The following is a 24,149-nucleotide window of genomic DNA, read 5'->3' as shown; positions in this document are numbered from 1 at the left end:
TATGAGTTATTTGAACGATAATAACTGTAATCATTTTTAACCACACCGATAACAAAACTAGCATCAGTTTTTTGGACTTATTGATCTCTGTGGATGACAGGAATAAAGGTAAAAACTACTTCTTTCCGCAAGGAAACTATGGGCAACAGCATTCTGAGAGCTGATTTCTGTCATCCCAGAAATGTGAGGGTTAATATTACAAGAGGAGAATTATATAGATCCCAAAATAAAATGCAGTGACCATGAATCCTATATTCAAGAGAGAGAGAAGAAATCTGTGCCCGTTTAAGGGAAAGAGGTCATCAGAATTGGACTTTGGAAAAAGCAAAAAAAAAACTAAGGAAAAAATCCCCAGAACTGACCTGGTAAAATTCCATTAAAAACACCAAAAAAAACAGGAGGATCAAAAACCCACATTTGTCACCACCTATAGCAGAGAAGACACCCAGATAAAGACGATTCTCACTAAATACTCGCCAATGCTCAGAAGCGATCCTGCACTGGAGAGTATTCTTCAGGAGGGTTTATTCTCCACAAGGAGAGCTCCCACCTTCCTAGTCTGGTGATGGATGGTCCTAGTAGAACATCCTGGTTGTCTACTAAAGGTTTCTTCAGCTGCGGGGGCAGATGGGGAGCATGTAAATATGCAGGAAATACCAAGCGATGTGTTAAGTGAGGCCTGAAACAATGGTTATTGGTGACTTTATGACTTGCAGTACTATATGTGTCACATCGATGGTTACCTGCAGTATCTGTGATCTCTCCGGCAGCCTCAGTGAGCCCCTCAGGGATCAGTGACCAGAGACCTAATCCCTCCAATGTATCCAGACATTTTATCAGGTGCACGGTGGCGATTTGAGCGGTTTCCAGTTTTTCAGAATGGAAAGGGTCAGCAAGCCCAGAAGGGGCGGAGCTTGGCAACAAAAACTTCTTAGCCGAGAAACCACTGGATCCTGATGATGGAGACCGCCCGTCCCACCGGTGTAAATAAGTGCAGATAGAATATTGTGTTATTAATATTGTTCCCCGACCTCTTGACTGTGTATAATGACAGCAGCATATTGTTGGGTTTAAGTTTGTATTTTTGTACTGGTGAAAGTGTTTTAATGTTGTGGGTGTGAAATAACTGAACCCTGTGATGGGGCGTTTTATATAAACCCTGACTCACTACTGGTATAACACTAGGTTATGACTAAGGGGCATATTTGGCCCTAAAACGTGTAAACCGGTGTCTGGGACCCCTGCTATTTATGCCATTTTTCTACTGTCAAACAGAAATCAGTCCCAGGAGCGCTGAAGGAAACTCAGACAACATATGTCGTTTGCCACAACGCGTTTCAACGGTAAAACCTTTTACCGTTTTACCGTTGAAACGCGTTGTGGCAAACGACATATGTTGTCTGAGTTTCCTTCAGCGCTCCTGGGACTGATTTCTGTTTGACACACATTCTTATCCTCCTTTGGAGGTATTCAGCTGGAGCTGCAGTGGTGCTCGACAACTCCCTTTCATCTCCCCTTCCCTGGGTCAATTCCTCTGCGCTCTCCTCTGACTGCTTTCACTTATCTTGATTTTTCTACTGTCGGTTGTCCAGGCTTTTAATGAAGATTTTGCAATAAGGCTTATTGGACTGCAACCTCTTGGTATCTCATTGAAAATCTTGTTTTTGAAAATGTCCCCGCCAATCCTTTAGAATCTGAAGATGTCAGAAGACTCACTGAGCGATATTTTATTGCCCTCATTCCAGCAACTGAAACAAGAAAGGACCCCCAGAGAAGATGTCGTGTATGTTCCAAGAGAGGAATGAGGCATGATACCCGCTATTATTGCCCACAATGCCCATCATTGCCAGCCTTATGCCTCCATGACTGATCAACAATCTTCCACACAGAACCACGTTTTTAAACTGTTTTGACATTCAAGCATTTGGTTTATTTAGTGATTTGAGTAGAGCTGAATTAACAATTTCCGGAGGTAGGTGGGGGGATGTCTCCAGAGACACAAGCTGACCACAATATATTGGGCACTACAATGACATTTTTGCAATTTTTGCTCTAAAACTTCCACTACGTGTTTCTGGAAATGATCCATGTAGTGTAAATGGTCACTATATCCATAGATAAATAACCAGAGGGGTTATAAGCGGCTCTCCAAAGTGCTATAACAGCAGAGTCCAACCTGAAGTGACCCCATTTTGGAAATGCCACCCCTCTGGAAATTCATCTATGGGTGTAAGGACCATTTACCTAGCTACCTACAGTACAGACCAAAAGTTTGGACACAACTTCTCAATCAAAGATTTTTCATGACTTTGAAAGTTGTAGATTCACACTGAAAGCATCAAAACTATGAATTAACACATGTGGAATTATATACTTAACAAAAAAGTGTGAAACAACTTAAAATATGTCTTATATTCTAGGTTCTTCAAAAAGCCACCTTTTGCTTTGATGACTGCTTTGCACACTCTTGGCATTCTCTTGATGAGTTTCAAGAGGTCGTCACCGGGAATGGTCTTCCAACAATCTTGAAGGACTTCCCAGAGATGCTTAGCACTTGTTGGCCCTTTTGCCTTCACTCTGTGGTCCAGCTCACCCCAAACCATCTCGATTGGGTTCAGGTCTGGTGACTGTGGAGGCCAGGTCATCTGGTGTAGCACCCCATCACTCTCCTTCTTGGTTAAATATCCCTTACACAGCCTGGAGGTGTGTTTGGGGTCATTGTCCTGTTGAAAAATAAATGATGGTCCAACTAAACGCAAACCGGATGGAATAGCATGCCGCTGCAAGATGTTGTGGTAGCCATTCTGGTTCAGTATGCCTTCAATTTTGAATAAATCCCCAACAGTGTCACCAGCAAAGACCCCCACACCATCACACCTCCTCCTCCATGCTTCACGGTGGGAACCAGGCATATAGAGTCCATCTGTTCACCTTTTCTGCGTCGCACAAAGACACGGTGGTTGGAACCAAAGATCTCAAATTTGGACTCATCAGACCAAAGCACAGATTTCCACTGGTCTAATGTCCATTCCTTGTGCTCTTTAGCCCAAACAAGTCTCTTCTGCTTATTTCCTGTCCTTAGCAGTGGTTTCCTAGCAGCTATTTTTCCATGAAGGCCTGCTGCACAAAGTCTCCTCTGAACAGTTGTTGTAGAGATGTGTCTGCTGCTAGAACTCTGTATGGCATTGACCTGGTCTCTAATCTGAGCTGCTGTAAACCTGCGATTTCTGAGGCTGGTGACTCGGATAAACTTATCCTCAGAAGCAGAGGTGACTCTTGGTCTTCCTTTCCTGGGGCGGTCCTCATGTGAGCCAGTTTCTTTGTAGCGCTTGATGGTTTTTGCAACTCCACTTGGGGACACTTTCAAAGTTTTCCCAATTTTTCGGACTGACTGACCTTCATTTCTTAAAGTAATGATGGCCACTCGTTTTTCTTTATACTTAGCTGCTTTTTTCTCTGCACAACACAACGGATGGTCCCAACCCCATTTATAAGGCAAGAAATCCCACTTATTAAACCTGACAGGGCACATCTGTGAAGTGAAAACCAATTCTGGTGACTACCTCTTGAAGCTCATCAAGATAATGCCAAGAGTGTGCAAAGCAGTCATCAAAGCAAAAGGTGGCTTCTTTGAAGAACCTAGAATATAAGACATATTTTCAGTTGTTTCACACTTTTTTGTTAAGTATATAATTCCACATGTGTTAATTCATAGTTTTGATGCCTTCACTGTGAATGTACAATTTTCATAGACATGAAAATACAGAAAAATCATTAAATGAGACTATGTATCCAAACTTTTGGTCTGTACTGTATTTTCCATTGTAAAATCTGGGGTTAAACAACACTTTAGTGGTAAAAATGTAATTATTTTTTCTTCACTGCCCAATGGTATAATTTTCTATGGAACAGCTGTGGTGTCAGTATGCTCACTGCACCACTAGAAGAATTTGTTCAGGGAAGTATTTTGTAAAATGCCATCACTTTGGGGGGCTTATGCTGTTCTGGCACCTCAGGGGCTCTGACAATGTGACATGTCACCCACAATCAATTCCAGCAAAATCTGCTCTCCAATATAGCGCTCTCTCTTCTGAGCTCTGCCATGCACCCAAACAGTGGTTTACCCCCACATATGGGGTGTCAGCATACTTAGGACAAATTGCTCAACAACTTTTGGGGTACAATTTCTCTTACCCATTAGAAAATAAATTGAGGGCAAAAAGATTATTTTTTGTAGAAAAAATATAATTTTGTATTTTTACGGCTCTACGTAATTAACTTATGTGAAGGACTTGGGTTTTCAAAGTGCTCACCACACATCTAGATAAGTTCCCTAAGGGGTCTAGTTTCCAAAATGCTGTCACTTGTTGGGGGTTTCCACTGTTTAGACATGTCAGGGGCTCTGACTACATGACATGTTACCCACAAACAATTCCTGCAAAATCTGCTCTCCAATATGGCGCGCCTTCCCTTCCAAGCTCTGCCATGCGCCCAAACAGTAGTATTCCCCCACATATGGGGTATCGGCGTGCTCAGGAGAAATTGGACAACAAATTGTATGGAGCAATTTCTCCTGTTACCCTTATGAAAATGCAAAATATGGAGGTAAAATGATTTGTGAAAAATGTTATTTTTTTTTTTTTATTATTTCCACGGTTCTACATTATAAACTTCTGTGAAGCCTTTGTTGGTTCAAGATGTTCAATACACATCCAGATAAGTTCTCTAAGGGGTCTAGTTTCCAAAATCGTGTCACTTGTGGGGGTTTTCCCCTCTTTAGGCACATCAGGGGCTCTCCAAACACGACATGTCAACAGCTAATTATTTCAACATATTTTTCATTCAAAAAGTTAAATGGCGCTCCTTCTCTTCTGAGCCCTGTCGTGCACCCAAACAGTAGATTTCCCCCACATATGAAGTATCCGCGTGCTCAGGAGAAATTGCAAACCAAAAAGTATGGTCCATTTTCTCCTGTTACCCTGGTGAAAGTAAAAAAAATTAGGTCTAATGGAAAAAATTTTTGAAAGAAAAGTTAATGTTTATTTTTTCCTTCCATGTTTCATTCATTCATGTGAAGCACCTGAAGGGTTAATAAACTTCTTGAATGTGGTTTTGAGCCCCTTGAGGGGTGCAGTTTTTAGAATTGTGCCACTTTTGGGTATTTTATATCCTATTGACCTTCCCCCCCCCCCCAAAACTCACCTCAAATATTATGTGGTCCCTAAAAAAGGTTTTGTAAATTTTGTTGTAAAAATGAGAAATCACTGGTCAACTTTTAACCCTTATAGCTTCTGTGATGCAGCCTGCAGGCTCTATGGCCTAAACACAGTCTCTCACTGACCCCAGTCAGCATAACACGGTTTTCTTTCCTTTACCTGTTGGTGTCGGCCACACAGGTTCCCGGACGCCTCTTATTATCCCTTTAAAGCTACACCAATACTTGTGGAACTAAAGGTCCCAGAACAACATTACTTCAGGCTTATAGCGCAGAGTATCTTACTCCTCGACACATACCAGCCATTTACAATAATGCTGGATGTTGTCTCACAAACCCGGTTACGCTATTTTGTGTGATATGACTCTCTGATTTAAAGGGACTCTGTCACCTGAATTTGGAGGGAACAATCTTCAGCCATAGAGGCGGGGTTTTCGGGTGTTTGATTCACCCTTTCCTTACCCGCCGGCTGCAATATTGGATTGGATTCTCTGTCCTCCGTAGTACATGCCTGCACAAGGCAATCTTGCCTTGCTGCCAGAAACAGCGTTGTTCTCCTCTGGTTCAGTCCTCTGTGCTCAGCTTGCGGCTTGTGTATTTGTTTCCTGTTCTGACCGTGGCCCGGTTACGGACTACTCTTGTGTCTTCTGATTCTGTATTCTGTCCTTCCGGTTATGACCCAGCTACCTGACTATTCTTCTTGCCATCTAATACCACAGAATAGCAGGTAACACCATGGTCCATGCCTAGGGGTCCCAGTGTAAGTCCAGATCCATGTAATGATGTTAAAGGGCGATGAGCAAGGCAATCCTTGGGATATGGAAAGCAGAGAAGATAGTGCCAAGCATGTTCATGGTGGAGATCTTTTGAGCTGCCAGTTGACCACGAACATTGCTCCCAATACATTGTGTCTGCAAACTATTCCAGCTAGATCTGCATTCAAACAGCTAAATGGCGCTCCTTCCCTTCTGAACACTGCCATGTGCCCAGAGAGTAGTGTACAATCGTATGTAGGGTATAGTGCGAAGCTGGAAAATAATTTGTAAGATCCATTTGTTTTCTATTATCCTTTGTGAATAATTCCAAAGTTATCACCACATAAAGTGACACACGTCAGATTGTAAAAATGGGGCCTGATTAAGAACACAAAACTGGAAGAGGATAAATCAGAGGATTCTGGACATTACTGTAATCAGAAACTGACTATAGACAATAACATCTACTGAAATGCTCAAACTGAACAGTCTCCATCAGTAATAAATGAGCAGCTAGTGGTGAAACCTCTCTGGGGTAATTAGAGCACGGGGCTCGGTGACTTCACAATCTAAACTATCGGAAGATACAATATTTTCTGTCAGATGAGTTTCAAGAAGAAATATTACACATTTAAAGAGAACTGTGTATAATAGTGCAGAGCGGAGATGTCTTAAAGGGAACCTGTCAGCAGGATTGTGCTCAGTGACTACAGACACTGTCAGGTCGGCGCCGTTATACTGATTACACCGATACCTGGTGATGAAATCCGTCTTGTGGTTGTTGTTTAATCTGTATTTGTAGTTTTCAGCTAATGAGATTCTCGTGCTTCGGGGCGGGGCTTTGTGGTGCTCTGATTACATATGCATCTCTATTGGCTTATGACAGGTCGCTGATCCCTCACTACAGGGGCTGACAGCCCCTCTGCTTTTGCATCCTAGTCCCCGTGGCATGACGCGTGGTCCCGATCACTGTCATGGAGACCCGATGTCGTCATGATGATATCCGGGTCTCCAGACCTGAGAGGCTTCCTGTTATGCGCAGTGATGATCAGGAAGTCTCTCAGGTCAGTGTATAGGAGAATGTTGTGGTCTAGAGGTAAAATGGTGATCATGGTAATACGGCCGGACTACACCACCGATAAAGCAGCCACAGCCGGTGACTGAGAAGAATCTGTGACCTCTCTGCATTTAGTTGTTAGTACTCACCTGGGTAGTCATATGTGGGAATCTCCTCTTCACACCACTCATCCCCCCTCACATATGTCTCTGTAGAATTAATATGGGTCAGATCTTCACCCTGAAACAAATACTGTAAAAGTCACCGACAGATGGAGAAGTCCCATCTATGATCAGCTCTAATCCTGCCATCTCCACCGTTCTCATTACACAAGTATAAAACATATAATACTGGTGGATAAAACAAGACTGAGCACAAGACCTTCACCGGCGTCTGCACATCATAGGGGAGATCTCCTGCCACCTTCTCTACATCTACCTGATGATCCTGAGGAGCATTGGGATCTTCTTGGTTACAGTCCTGTGGAAGAAGAGGACGGGGACATCTCTCTGGTGTTGTCCTCTTACTGGATAGATCTGGAGGAAACACATACAGGGAGTGAATTCATTCTTTACATACAGATAATTATAGGCCGTGTGAATTTAGTCCTATTACCTGGAGATGTGAGGGGCTGGGGAACCTCCATTATGACGTTCTTGTACAGATCTCTGTGTCCTTCTAAATACTCCCACTCCTCCATGGAGAAATAGACAGCGACATCCTGACACCTTATAGGAACCTGACACATACAATGATACCGTCATCCCCCGATCCCTTCATAGTGTTACTGTATAATGTCCCAGCATTCCCAGCAGTGTCACCTCTCCAGTCAGCAGCTCAATCATCTTGTAGATGAGTTCTAGGATCTTCTGGTTATTGATGTCCTCATGGATCAGGGGGTGAAGTGGAGGCCCCGTGATTGGGCTCAGGGGTCTTCCCCATCCCTCAGACACAGGGTCCTGACAGCGATCACTAGATGTCTTCTTCACCACTGTGTAATCCTGGTAATGGACAGACACATTAATAAATCTCACTACAGACATTTTCAGAGTCCTCACCTCTCCAGTTCTGTCCATCTGTTATTCCCATAGATAAGAATGATGTAATGTGACGTCATCAGAATCTCTCACCTCTCCAGTAAGCCGGAAGAGGATCTCTAGGGTGAGGTGTAATATCCTCTCCGCCATCTTGTCATTGTCCATATCCATCTTTGATGGGTAAATCAGGAAATTTTCTTTTGTAGAAGATCTTCACTGAGAGGATCCGATATTGTAGAGACCTGAATGAGAAGATGAGCCGATGTAACATCATAAGAATCCTGTAATAATACAATTACTGGAGATAATAAGGGAAACATATGAGGAGATTTATTATTTTACAGTATTTAGTTTCCTTCTTTACATCTACTAATAAATCCTATATATTTAGGCCACAGACAACAAGCAGTTTCTTCCTCGGAGTCGGCAGCTCAATACGTTTCTCATAGACTCATCTTCCATAACGCTAATTCTCGTCTCATTTACCGACCCTGGAATCGGCATTAGCAATACTGCAGGAGATATTCATTACACGCGACATGAGAAATAACTACTTCATGATGAGGACAACATCTTCATCTTCTGCTACGGCTCTAGAAACATATTTGGCCAGAGTCGGTCACTGACTCCATCACCATCGGCCGTCTACATGAAGGTTTCCCGTCTTTCCAGCACTGTAATCTTCTATCACATTAGATCTCAGGTCTGATTCACACACAGAAGTTTGTTTATAGCCTAGGAAGGGGGTAATACCCATGGAGCTTCCCAGGCTAGTAATATCAGCTCACAACTGTATACTTAACCTTTAGTGGCTATTTAAATGGGGGACCCATCCAAAAAGTGATGTAGGGTCCCCCTATATTTAATAACCAGCAAAGGCTATGCAGACAGTTGTGGGTTGATATTAATAGCCTAGGAAGGGGCCATGAATACTGCAACCCCAGGCTAAAAATATCAGCTCTCAGTCACCCGGAAAAGGCACATATCTAAGAATAACCAATTCAGGCACTTAGCATTTCTCTTCCCACTTGCCCTTTAGTGGATATCGCTGAAATTGTGATGATGGGAAGGAGAGGGTAACAGTACCACACCCCACCAAGCCCTGTCAATTCATAGGCATCATAGCAACCGAGTGGGCTATCATCTTGGATACAATGCTGCCTATCCAACTATCAAATGGTAAATATCTTATAGATTCTGGGTTTATTAGTAACTGCACCAAGAATGAGGCTAAGTGATTATTTATTAATAGTCGGTGGTCGGAGGTAGTCAGTGAGGTGGATGGTACCATATTGTGCATGTAGGGGAAAGTACTGTGGGAACATTAAAAAGTGGGGGGATGGCAGTACTGTGGGGACATTATACTGTGTGTGGTGGGATGATGGTACTGGGGGAAATTTATACTGTGTGTGGTGGTATAGCGGTACTGTGAGAACATTATACTGTGTGTGGTGGGATGGAGGTACTGTAGGAACATTATACTGTGTGGGGGTATGGCGGTACTGTAGGAACATTATACTGTTTGTGGGGGAATGGCAGTATTATGAGAAGATTATACTGTGAGTGGTGGGATAGGGGTACTGTGGGAACATTATACTGTGTGTGGGGGTATGGCGGTACTATGAGAAGATTATACTGTGTGTGGGGATATGGCGGTACTATGAGAACATTATACTGTGTGTGGGGATATGGCGGTACTATGAGAACATTATACTGTGTGTGGGGATATGGCGGTACATTAAGAACATTATACTGTGTGTGGGGGTATGGCAGTACTATGAGAACATTATACTGTGCGTGGGGATATGGCAGTACTATGAGAACATTATACTGTGTGTGGGGGTATGGCAGTACTATGAGAACATTATACTGTGCGTGGGGATATGGCAGTACTATGAGAACATTATACTGTGTGTGGGGGTATGGCGGTACTATGAGAACATTATACTGTTTGTGGGGGTATGGCGGTACTATGAGATTATACTGTGTGTGGGGATATGGCGGTACTATGAGAACATTATGTGTTTGGGGGTATGGCGGTACTATGAGAACATTATACTGTGTGGTGGGATAGAGGTACTGTAGGAACATTATACTGTGTGTGGGGGTATGGTGGTACTATGAGATTATACTGTGTGCGGAGGGATGGAGGTACTGTAGGAACATAATACTGTGTGTGGGGGTATGGCGGTACTGTAGGAACATTATACTGTGTGTGGGGGTATGGCGGTACTATGAGAACATTATACTGTGTGTGGGAGTATGGTGGTACTATGAGAACATTATACTGTGTGTGGGGGTATGGCGGTACTATGAGAACATCATACGGTGTGGGGGTATGGCGGTACTGTAGGAACATTATACTGTGTGTGTGGGGGCAAATCACGAGAAAAGGGGACCGAAACACAGAGTACCAAATGAAATACAATAGTGGTAATATCAGGTAACTTACAAAGTAGCATGATCTATTCCTGGTCTCCTGGATGGGCGCCCTCCCCAACGTGCGTTTTAGCACGCTGCCTTCGTATGATATTTCATTTACTGATCCCTGATGTTCAATCCTGGTCACTCAATACTCGATGTGGATACACTGACAGCTGCTGGTGGAACTTTCGCATTTGCACTTTATTATTATTTTATTCAAAGTATTGTGTTTACAGTGGACACGTTAACACACAATTGTGAATCTTTGCACTCTCTTGCACTTTACTATTTTATATGCAAACAATTTTCTGATGTAGTGTGCCCCCTTTTCCTTGTAGCATACAGATATGTATTGTATTTATCATTTTATGTAATTTTTTTATTCTATATTATTTTTAACCTGGTATACCAATAAAAAAATAAATTTATACTTTCTGTACTTTGGACTTTTTAGTCGGTTTTTGTTCTTGTGTTTCTATGTGTGTATGTGTGGGGGTATAGCGTTACTGTAGGAACATTATACTGCGTGTAGGGGTATGGCGCTACTATGAGAACATTATACTGTGTGTTGGGGTATGGCGGTACTGTAGGAACATTATACTGTGTGGGGGGGTATGGCGGTACTATGGGAACATTATACTGTGTGTGTGGGTATGGCGGTACTGTAGGAACACTATACTGTGTGTGGGGGTGTGACGGTACTATGAGAAGATTTTACTGTGTGTGGGGGTATGGTGGTACTGTGAGAACATTATACTGTGTGTGGGGGTATGGCGGTACTGTAGGAACATTATACTGTGTGTGGGGGTATGGCGGTACTGTGGGAACATTATGCTGTGTGGGGGGGTATGGATACTGTGGGAACATTATACTGTGTGTGGGGGTATGGCGGTACTGTAGGAACACTATACTGTGTGTGGGGGTATGGCGGTACTGTGAGAAGATTATACTGTGTGTGGGGGTATGGTGGTACTGTGAGAACATTATACTGTGTGTGGGGGTATGGCGGTACTGTAAGAACATTATACTGTGTGTGGGGGTATGGCGGTACTATGAGAGCATTATACTGTGTGTGGGGGTATGGCGGTACTGTGAGAACATTATACTGTGTGTGGGGGTATGGCGGCACTATGAGAACATTATACTGTGTGTGGGGGTATGGCGGTACTATGAGAACATTATACTGTGTGTGTGGGGGTATGGCAGTACTATGAGAACATTATACTGTGTGTGGGGATATGGCGGTACTATGAGAACATTACACTGTGTGTGGGGGTAAGGCGGTACTATGAGAACATTATACTGTGTGTGGGGGTATGGCGGTACTATGAGAACATTATACTGTGTGTGGGGGTATGGCGGTACTATGAGAACATTATAATGTGTGTGGGGGTATGGCGGTACTATGAGAACATTATACTGTGTGGTGGGATAGAGGTACTGTAGGAACATTATAATGTGTGTGGGGGTATGGTGGTACTATGAGATTATACTGTGTGTGGAGGGATGGCGGTACTGTAGGAACATTATACTGTGTGTGGGGGTATGGCGGTACTATGAGAACATTATACTGTGTGGTGGGATAGAGGTACTGTAGGAACATTATACTGTGTGTGGGGGTATGGCGGTACTGTAGGAACATTATACTGTGTGTGGGGGTATGGCGGTACTATGAGAGCATTATACTGTGTGTGGGGGTATGGCGGTACTGTAAGAACATTATACTGTGAGTGGGGGGGGTATGGCGGTACTATGAGAACATTATACTGTGTGTGGGGGTATGGCGGTACTATGAGAACATTATACTGTGTGTGGGGGTATGGCAGTACTATGAGAACATTATACTGTGTGTGGGGGTATGGCGGTACTATGAGAACATCATACTGTGTGTGGTGGTATGGCGGTACTGTGAGAACATTATACTGTGTGTGGGGGGTATGGCGGTACTATGAGAAGATTATACTGTGTGTGGTGGGATGATGGTACTGTAGGAACATTATACTGTGTGGGGGTATGGCGGTACTATGAGAACATTATACTGTGTGTGGTGGGATGGAGGTACTGTAGGATCGTTATACTGTGTGTAGGGGTATGGCGGTACTATAAGAACATTATACTGTGTGTGTGGGGGTATGGCGGTACTGTGAGAACATTATACTGTGTGTGGGGGTATAGTGGTATTATGAGAACATTACACTGTGTCTGGGGGTATGGTGGTACTGTAGGAACATTATACTTGTGGGGGCATGGCGGTACTATGAGAACATTACACTGTGTGGGGGTATGGAAGTACTATGAGAAAATTATACTGTGTGTGGGGGTATGGCAGTACTATGAGAACATTATACTGTGTGTGGTGGTATAGGGTTACTGTGGGAACCAGGGGCGTACACTAACAGCTTGGGGCCCCTGTGCAAAAAATGTGTCTGGGCCCCCCTCCCTGCCCGGTATGCTGCGTAGGCCGGCGTCAGATGAGCGTATGGCATCGGATGCGATATGCTAATGACCCCCGTCTCCTGCTCTGCTGCGAGCAGGAGCCGAATGTCATGCGTCTGTGCTCCGAGCCTCTCGCACAGAGAGAATCGGAGCACAGCTGCGGAGAAATGACTTTCTCCATCTCCTCCATTGCCGGGGTCAGCGTATATCGCACAGCACTCGGATGATATATATACCGTGCATACATACACCTTACATACATATACCGATATACCGTACATACACAGATACAAATACCGTGCATACATACACCTTACATGCATATACCGATATACCGTACATACACATACCGTGCTTACATACACCTTACATACATATACCGATATACCGTACATACACAGATACAAATAGCATGCATACATACACTTATATACATATACCAATATACCGTACATACACATACCGTGCTTACATACACCTTACATAGATATACCGTACATACACAGATACACATACCGTGCATACATACACCTTACATACATATACCGATATACCGTACATACACAGATACACATACCGTGCATACATACACCTTACATACATATACCAATATACCGTACATACACATACCGTGCTTACATACACCTTACATAGATATACCGTACATACACAGATACACATACAGTGCATACATACACCTTACATACATATACCGATATACCGTACATACACATACCGTGCTTACATACACCTTACATACATATACCGATATACCGTACATACACAGATACAAATACCGCGCATACATACACCTTACATGCATATACCGATATACCGTACATACACATACCGTGCTTACATACACCTTACATACATATACCGATATACCGTACATACACAGATACAAATACCGTGCTTACATACACCTTACATACATATACCGATATACCGTACATACACAGATACAAATACCATGCATACATACACTTATATACATATACCAATATACCGTACATACACATACCGTGCTTACATACACCTTACATAGATATACCGTACATACAGATACACATACCGTGCATACATACACCTTACATACATATACCGATATACCGTACATACACAGATACAAATACCGTGCATACATACACCTTACATACATATACCGATATACCGTACATAGACAGATACACATACCGTGCATACATACACCTTACATACATATACCGATATACCGTACATACACATACCGTGCTTACATACACCTTACATACATATACCGATATACCGTACATACACATACCGTGCTTACATACACCTTACATACATATACCGATATACCGTACATACACAGATACACATACATATACCATACATACACAGATACACATACATATACCGTACATACATGCACACACCGTACATACATATACCATACATACACACAGATACACATACATATACCGCACATACATGCACCTTACATACATATACCGATATACCGTACATACACACAGATACATACATATACCGAACATACATACACACAGTACATACATATACCGTACATTCACAGATACACATACATATACCGTACATACATGCACCTTACATACATATACTGATATACCGTACATACATACACTTTAGATACATATACCATGCCGCATGTGCGTATACACAGGTCTGCCACCTGCGTCTTTGTACGCATAGTGGGGATGGAATTTCCCCCACTATGCTGTAACATCTGCCGCTGTGGATGAACGCAGTGTCCAATCTGCAGCAAATCCGCCATGTGGAAACACACCCTTATGGTCTATGTGAGAGATTGCAGCGGACAAAGACCAAGCTGGTGCTGTCACTAGCGGGCCACTGTGCACTGAATATGAGGATATGTCACTTTCCTTAGGTCTCCGGCATTAGTGATGAGTGAATGTGCCCAGATAAGGCATTATCCGAACATGCTTGTGTGCGGAGTGTTTTTGGCGTGCTTGAATAATATTTATTTTTGACTCCCCACCGCTTCATGTGGGCTGTTCCACACATGCAGGGGTTGCCTAACAAACAGGGAATCATTCCTGCTTGTGTTGCGGATGTCAAAAAGCCACGAATTGTGCAGCAGCGGAAACTCGGACATATTATAAGACCATGCCGAAGATGCTCCATTAGCACTTGAGCATGCTCAGATAACGCCTTATCCAAACATGCTCGCTTATGACTTGATCACTACTCCCAACATGGTTCAAATATAAATTGTTGTTTCTTTATTTTTCAAAACAAAACTGTAAACTTACAATATTTCCACCAGGCAGCAAAGATCCCGTCAGCCTGGTCCACACTCGTCCTCTGCAGCAGCTTCCCGCTCCAAGCTGCGGACTCCAGAGCACAGACAGACATCCCCGAGGTAATGATGCACAGATGTCACTGTGCATTCCATGTATAGACATTGCACCAGGGGATCGCCATCCCATCCCCCTATATAGTGGATCATTTTAGTACCCGGCCCTTCTCCTACCTAACCCAGTGATCCCTCCTCAGCCCCTCTCCCCCCATTCTCATGTATCCCAGTCCCGACTCCCGAGGGATCACTGAGTGCGCACAGCAGCAGCACAGGGACTCAAACAGAGCGGAAGCTTCAGTGGGTCACCGACACTAGTCGCTCTCCCTGGATCCTCTGTTCCAGCGTCTGCCGTCACCATGGCTACCGCACCAATGACAGCCGGACAGCAGCACAATGAATACTAACAGGTGAGGTCAGCAGGGGGGCCCTTTTGAAGTTCATATCACATGCAGGCCCCCTGCTTCTCCTGTTAGCTGTCATTCACCTCATTGCTTTCTCGGTCCTTCGGGGCCCCCTCCCGCTCCAGGCCCCAATGCAGTTGCACAGGTTGAACCGGCGGTATGTCCGCCCATGGTGGGAACATTATACTGTGTGTGGGGGTATGGCGGTACTATGAGAAGATTATACTGTGTGTGGGGATATGGCGGTACTATGAGAACATTATACTGTGTGTGAGGATATGGCGGTACTATGAGAACATTAAACTGTGTGTGGGGGTGTGGCGGTACTATAAGAACATTATACTGTGTGTGTGGGTATGGCGGTACTATGAGAACATTATAATGTGTGTGGGGGTATGGCGGTACTATGAGAACATTATACTGTGTGTGTGGGTATGGCGGTACTATGAGAACATTATACTGTGTGTGTGGGTATGGCGGTACTATGAGAACATTATAATGTGTGTGGGGGTATGGCGGTACTATGAGAACATTATACTGTGTGGTGGGATAGAGGTACTGTAGGAACATTATAATGTGTGTGGGGGTATGGCGGTACTATGAGATTATACTGTGTGTGGAGGGATGGAGGTACTGTAGGAACATTATACTGTGTGTGGGGGTATGGCGGTACTATGAGATTATACTGTGTGTGGAGGGATGGAGGTACTGTAGGAACATTATACTGTGTGTGGGGGTATGGCGGTACTATGAGAACATTATACTGTGTGTGGGGGTATGGCAGTACTATGAGAACATTATACTGTGTGTGGGGATATGGCGGTACTATGAGAACATTATACTGTGTGAGGGGGTATGGCGGTACTATGAGAACATTATACTGTGTGTGGGGGTATGGCAGTACTATGAGAACATTATACTGTGTGTGGGGATATGGCGGTACTATGAGAACATTAAACTGTGTGTGGGGGTGTGGCGGTACTATGAGAACATTATACTGTGTGTGGGGGTATGGCGGTACTATGAGAACATTATAATGTGTGTGGGGGTATGGCGGTACTATGAGAACATTATACTGTGTGGTGGGATAGAGATACTGTAGGAACATTATAATGTGTGTGGGGGTATGGTGGTACTATGAGATTATACTGTGTGTGGAGGGATGGAGGTACTGTAGGAACATTATACTGTGTGTGGGGGTATGGCGGTACTGTAGGAACATTATACTGTGTGTGGGGGTATGGCGGTACTATGAGAACATTATACTGTGTGGTGGGATAGAGGTACTGTAGGAACATTATACTGTGTGTGTGGGTATGGCGGTACTATGAGAACATTATAATGTGTGTGGGGGTATGGCGGTACTATGAGAACATTATACTGTGTGGTGGGATAGAGGTACTGTAGGAACATTATACTGTGTGTGGGGGTATGGTGGTACTATGAGATTATACTGTGTGTGGAGGGATGGAGGTACTGTAGGAACATTATACTGTGTGTGGGGGTATGGCGGTACTGTAGGAACATTATACTGTGTGTGGGGGTATGGCGGTACTATGAGAACATTATACTGTGTGGTGGGATAGAGGTACTGTAGGAACATTATACTGTGTGTGGGGGTATGGTGGTACTATGAGATTATACTGTGTGTGGAGGGATGGAGGTACTGTAGGAACATTATACTGTGTGTGGGGGTATGGCGGTACTATGAGAACATTATACTGTGTGTGGGAGTATGGTGGTACTATGAGAACATACTGTGTGAGGGGGTATGGCGGTACTATGAGAACATTATACTGTGTGTGGGGATATGGCGGTACTATGAGAACATTATAATGTGTGTGGGGGTATGGCGGTACTATGAGAACATTATAATGTGTGTGGGGGTATGGCGGTACTATGAGAACATTATACTGTGTGGTGGGATAGAGGTACTGTAGGAACATTATACTGTGTGTGGTGGTATGGCGGTACTATGAGAACATTATACTGTGTGTGGGGGTATGGCGGTACTATGAGAACATTATACTGTGTGTGGTGGGATGATGATACTGTAGAAACATTATACTGTGTGGGGGTATGGCGGTACTATGAGAACATTATAGTGTGTGGTGGGATGGAGGTACTGTAGGATCATTATACTGTGTGTAGGGGTATGGCGGTACTATGAGAACATTATACTGTGTGTGGGGGTATGGCGGTACTGTGAGAACATTATACTGTGTGTGGGAGTATGGCGGTACTGTGAGAACATTATACTGTGTGTGGGCGTATGGTGGTACTGTAGGAACATTATACTTGTGGGGGTATGGCGGTACTATGAGAACATGACACTGTGTGGGGGTATGGAAGTACGATGAGAAAATTATACTGTGTGTGGGGGTATGGCGGTACTATGAGAAGATTATACTGTGTGTGGGGGTATGGCAGTACTATGAGAACATTATACTGTGTGTGGGGATATGGCAGTACTATGAGAACATTATAATGTGTGTGGGGGTATGGCGGTACTATGAGAACATTATACTGTGTGGTGGGATAGAGGTACTGTATGAACATTATACTGTGTGTGGGGGTATGGTGGTACTATGAGATTATACTGTGTGGGGGGATGGAGGTACTGTAGGAACATTATCCTGAGTGTGGGGGTATGGCGGTACTGTAGGAACATTATACTGTGTGTGGGGGTATAGCGGTACTATGAGAACATTATACAGTGTGTTGGGGTATGGCGGTACTGTAGGAACATTATACTGTGTGTGGGGGTATGGCGGTACTGTGGGAACATTATACTGTGTGGGGGGGTATGGCGGTACTGTGGGAACATTATACTGTGTGTGGGGGTATGGCGGTACTGTAGGAACACTATACTGTGTGTGGGTGTATGGCGGTACTATGAGAAGATTATACTGTGTGTGGGGGTATGGTGGTACTGTGAGAACATTATACTGTGTGTGGGGGTATGGCGGTACTGTAGGAACATTATACTGTGTGTGGGGGGGTGGCGGTACTATGAGAGCATTATACTGTGTGTGGGGGTATGGCGGTACTGTGAGAACATTATACTGTGTGTGGGGGTATGGCGCTACTATGAGAACATTATACTGTGTGTTGGGGTATGGTGGTACTGTAGGAACATTATACTGTGTGTGGGGGTATGGCGGTACTGTGGGAACATTGTACTGTGTGGGGGGGTATGGCGGTACTGTGGGAACATTATACTGTGTGTGGGGGTATGGCGGTACTGTAGGAACACTATACTGTGTGTGGGGGTATGGCGGTACTATGAGAAGATTATACTGTGTGTGGGGGTATGGTGGTACTGTGAGAACAGTATACTGTGTGTGGGGGTATGGCGCTACTATGAGAACATTATACTGTGTGTTGGGGTATGGCGGTACTGTAGGAACATTATACTGTGTTTGCGGGTATGGCGGTACTGTGGGAACGTTATACTGTGTGGGGGGTATGGCGGTACTCTGGGAACATTATAATGTGTGTGGGGGTATGGCGGTACTGTGGGAACATTATACTGTGTGGGGGGTATGGCGGTACTGTAGAAACACTATACTGTGTGTGGGGGTATGGCGGTACTATGAGAAGATTATACTGTGTGTGGGGGTATGGTGGTACTGTGAGAACATTATACTGTGTGTGGGGGTATGGCGGTACTGTAGGAACATTATACTGTGTGTGGGGGTATGGCGGTACTATGAGAGCATTATACTGTGTGTGGGGGTATGGCGGTACTATGAGAACATTATACTGTGTGTGGGGGGGTATGGCGGTACTGTGAGAACATTATACTGTGTGTGGGGTATGGCGGTACTATGAGAACATTATACTGTGTGTGTGGGGGTATGGCGGTACTATGAGAACATTATACTGTGTGGGGGTATGGCGGTACTATGAGAACATCATACTGTGTGTGTGGGGGTATGGCGGTACTGTGAGAACATTATACTGTGTGTGGGGGGTATGGCGGTACTGTAGGAACATTATACTGTGTGGGGGTATGGCGGTACTATGAGAACATTATACTGTGTGTGGGGGAATGGCGGTACTATGAGAAGATTATACTGTGTGTGGTGGGATGATGGTACTGTGGGAACATTATACTGTGTGGGGGTATGGCGGTACCATGAGAACATTATACTGTGTTTGGTGGGATGGAGGTACTGTAAGATCGTTATACTGTGTGTAGGGGTATGGCGGTACTATGAGAACATTATACTGTGTGTGGTGGTATGGCGGTACTGTGGGAACATTATACTGTGTGGGGGTGTATGGCGGTACTGTGGGAACATTATACTGTGTGTGGGGGTATGGCGGTACTGTGGGAACATTATACTGTGTGTGGGGGTATGGCGGTACTATGAGAAGATTATACTAAGTGTGGGGGTATGGTGGTACTGTGAGAACATTATACTGTGTGTGGGTGTATGGCGGTATTGTAGGAACATTATACTGTATGTGGGGGTATGGCGGTACTATGAGAGCATTATACTTTGTGTGGGGGTATGGCGGTACTGTGAGAACATTATACTGTGTGTGGGGGTATGGCGCTACTATGAGAACATTATACTGTGTGTTGGGGTATGGCGTTAGTGTAGGAACATTATACTGTGTGTGGGAGTATGGCGGTACTGTGGGAACACTATACTGTGTGGGGGGGTATGGCGGTACTGTGGGAACATTATACTGTGTGTGGGGGTATGGCGGTACTGTAGGAACACTATACTGTGTGTGGGGGTATGGCGGTACTGTGAGAACATTATACTGTGTGTGGGGGTATGGCGCTACTATGAGAACATTATACTGTGTGTTGGGGTATGGCGGTACTGTAGGAACATTATACTGTGTGTGGGGGTGTGGCGGTACTTTGGGAACATTATACTGTGTGTGGGGGTATGGCGGTACTGTAGGAACACTATACTGTGTGTGGGGGTATAGCGGTACTATGAGAAGATTATACTGTGTGTGGGGGTATGGTGGTACTGTGACAACATTATACTGTGTGTGGGGGTATAGCGGTACTGTAGGAACATTATACTGTGTGTGGGGGTATGGCGGTACTATGAGAGCATTATACTGTGTGTGGGGGTATGGCGGTACTGTAAGAACATTATACTGTGAGTGGGGGGGTATGGCGGTACTATGAGAACATTATACTGTGTGTGGGGGTATGGCGGTACTATGAGAACATTATACTGTGTGTGGGGGGTATGGCGGTACTGTGAGAACATTATACTGTGTGTGGGGGTATGGCAGTACTATGAGGACATTATACTTTGTGTGTGGTGGTATGGCGGTACTATGAGAACATTATACTGTGTGTGGGGGTATGGCAGTACTATGAGAACATTATACTGTGTGTGGGGGTATGGCGGTACTATGAGAACATCATACTGTGTGTGGTGGTATGGCGGTACTGTGAGAACATTATACTGTGTGTGGGGGGTATGGCGGTACTGTAGGAACATTATACTGTGTGTGGGGGTATGGCGGTACTATGAGAACATTATACTGTGTGTAGGGGTATGGCGGTACTATGAGAAGATTATACTGTGCGTGGTGGGATGATGGTATTGTAGGAACATTATACTGTGTGGGGGTATGGCGGTACTATGAGAACATTATACTGTGTGTGGTGGGATGGAGATACTGTAGGATCGTTATACTGTGTGTAGGGGTATGGCGGTACTATGAGAACGTTATACTGTGTGTGGGGGTATGGCGGTACTGTGAGAACATTATACTGTGTGTGGGGGTATAGTGGTATTATGAGAACATTACACTGTGTGGGGGTATGGAAGTACTATGAGAAAATTATACTGTGTGTGGGGGTATGGCAGTACTATGAGAACATTATACAGTCATGGACAAAAATTTTGAGAATGAGACAAATATTAATTTTTTGCAAAGTCTACTGCTTCATTTTTTCTAATGACAATTTGCATGTACTCCTGAATGTCAGAGTGATCAGCTTAACAGCAATTACTGTACTTGCAAAGTCAATATTTGCCCAGAAAATGAACTTTAACCCCCAAAACACATTTCAACATCATTGCAGTCCTGCCTTAAAAGGAGCAGCTAACATCATTTTAGTGATTGATCCATTAACACAGGTGTGGGTGTTGATGAGGACAGGGCTGACGATCAATCAGTCATGATTAAGTAAGAATGACATCACTGGACACTTTAAAAGGAGGCTGGTGCTTGGTATAATTGTTTCTCTTCAGATAACCATGGTTATCTCTAAAGAAACACGTTCAGCCATCATTGCACTGCACAAAAATGGCCTAACAGGGAAGAGTATCGCAGCTACAAAGATTGCACCTCAGTCAACAATCTATCGCATCATCAAGAACTTCAAGGAGAGAGCTTCCATTGTTGTCAAAAAGGCTCCAGGGCGCCCAAGAAAGACCAGCAAGCGCCATGACCGTATCTTAAAACTGTTTCAGCTGCGGGATCGGACTACCAGCAGTGCCGAGCTTGCTCAGGAATGGCAGCAGGCTGGTGTGAGTGCTTCTGCGCGCACTGTGAGGTGGAGACTCTTTGAGCAAGGCCTGGTTTCAAGGAGGGCAGCAAAGAAGCCACTTCACTCCAGAAAAAACATGAGGGACCGACTGATATTCTGCAAAAGGTACAGGGAGTGGACTGCTGAGGACTGGGGCAAAGTCATTTTCTCTGATGAATCCCCTTTTCGATTGTTTGGGACATCTGGAAAACAGCTTATTCGGAGAAGAAGAGGTGAGCGCTACCACCAGTCTTGTCTCATGCCAACTGTAAAGCATCCTGAAACCATTCATGTGTGGGGTTGCTTCTCAGCCAAGTGAATCGGCTCACTCACAGTCTTGCCTAAAAACACAGCCATGAATAAAGAATGGTACCAGAATGTCCTCCAAGAGCAACTTCTCCCAACCGTCCAAGAGCAGTTTGGCGCCCAACAATGCCTTTCCCAGCATGATGGAGCACCTTGCCATAAAGCAAAGTTGATAACTAAATGGCTCATGGAACAAAACATAGAGATTTTGGGTCCATGGCCTGGAAACTCCGCAGATCTTAATCCCATTGAGAACTTGTGGTCAATCATCAAGAGACGGGTGGACAAACAAAAACCAACAAATTCTGGCAAAATGCAAGCATTGATTATACAAAAATGGACTGCTATCAGTCAGGATTTGGTCCAGAAGTTGATTGAGAGCATGCCAGGGAGAATTGCAGAGGTCTTGAAGAAGAAGGGTCAACACTTCAAATATTGACTTGCTGCATTAACTGTCAATATAACCTATTGGTATTCATAATATGATTGCAATTATATTTCTGTATGTGATATAAACATCAGACAAACACTAATAAAAACCAGAGGGCAGCAGATCATGTGAAAATATAATTTTGGTGTCATTCTCAAACATTTTGGCCATGACTGTACTGTATGTGGTGGTATAGGGGTACTGTGGGAACATTATACTGTGTGTGGGGGTATGGCGGTACTATGAGAAGATTATACTGTGTGTGGGGATATGGCGGTACTATGAGAACATTATACTGTGTGTGGGGGTATGGCAGTACTATGAGAACATTATACTGTGTGTGGGGATATGGCGGTACTATGAGAACATTACACTGTGTGTGGGGGTATGGCGGTACTATGAGAACATTCTACTGTGTGTGGGGGTATGGTGGTACTGTGAGAACATTATACTGTGTGTGGGGGGTATGGCGGTACTGTAGGAACATTATACTGTGTGTGGGGGTATGGCGGTACTATGAGAACATTATACTGTGTGTAGGGGTATGGCGGTACTATGAGAAGATTATACTGTGCGTGGTGGGATGATGGTACTGTAGGAACATTATACTGTGTGGGGGTATGGCGGTACTATGAGAACATTATACTGTGTGTGGTGGGATGGAGATACTGTAGGATCGTTATACTGTGTGTAGGGGTATGGCGGTACTATGAGAACATTATACTGTGTGTGGGGGTATGGCAGTACTATGAGAACATTATACTGTGTGTGGGGATATGGCGGTACTATGAGAACATTACACTGTGTGTGGGGGTATGGCGGTACTATGAGAACATTCTACTGTGTGTGGGGGTATGGCGGTACTATGAGAACATTATACTGTGTGTGGGGGTATGGCGGTACTGTGAGAACATTATAATGTGTGTGGGGGTATGGCGGTACTATGAGAACATTATACTGTGTGGTGGGATAGAGGTACTGTAGGAACATTATACTGTGTGTGGGGGTATGGTGGTACTATGAGATTATACTGTGTGTGGAGGGATGGAGGTACTGTAGGAACATTATACTGTGTGCGGGGGTATGGCGGTACTGTAGGAACATTATACTGTCTGTGGGGGTATGGCGGTACTATTAGAACATTATACTGTGTGGTGGGATAGAGGTACTGTAGGAACATTATACTGTGTGTGGGGGTATGGTGGTACTATGAGAACATTATACTGT

The 24,149-nt window shown here is 44.3% G+C and overlaps 1 protein-coding gene across 3 annotated transcripts in view; it reads right to left on the bottom strand.

Annotated features, from left to right (window-relative positions):
• Window positions 1-24,149, bottom strand: part of LOC138662878 (gastrula zinc finger protein XlCGF57.1-like) — a 56,426-nt gene that overhangs the window by 18,261 nt on the left and 14,016 nt on the right. For all 3 annotated transcript variants that reach the window (XM_069748869.1, XM_069748870.1, XM_069748868.1), the window contains 5 exons: window positions 8,158-8,306; window positions 7,849-8,028; window positions 7,643-7,766; window positions 7,466-7,563; window positions 7,177-7,267 (listed from right to left, as the gene is read on the bottom strand). In XM_069748869.1, the coding sequence (XP_069604970.1) occupies window positions 7,177-7,267; window positions 7,466-7,563; window positions 7,643-7,766; window positions 7,849-8,028; window positions 8,158-8,235 (571 nt within the window). In that variant the 5' untranslated portion in view covers window positions 8,236-8,306. The remainder of the gene's footprint in view (window positions 1-7,176; window positions 7,268-7,465; window positions 7,564-7,642; window positions 7,767-7,848; window positions 8,029-8,157; window positions 8,307-24,149) is intronic.

This window comes from Ranitomeya imitator, chromosome 2 (assembly GCF_032444005.1).
Source record: "Ranitomeya imitator isolate aRanImi1 chromosome 2, aRanImi1.pri, whole genome shotgun sequence".
NCBI lineage: Eukaryota > Metazoa > Chordata > Amphibia > Anura > Dendrobatidae > Ranitomeya > Ranitomeya imitator.
Note: the sequence above shows the minus strand (reverse complement) of the source record. Positions and strands in the feature narration are given on the sequence as shown.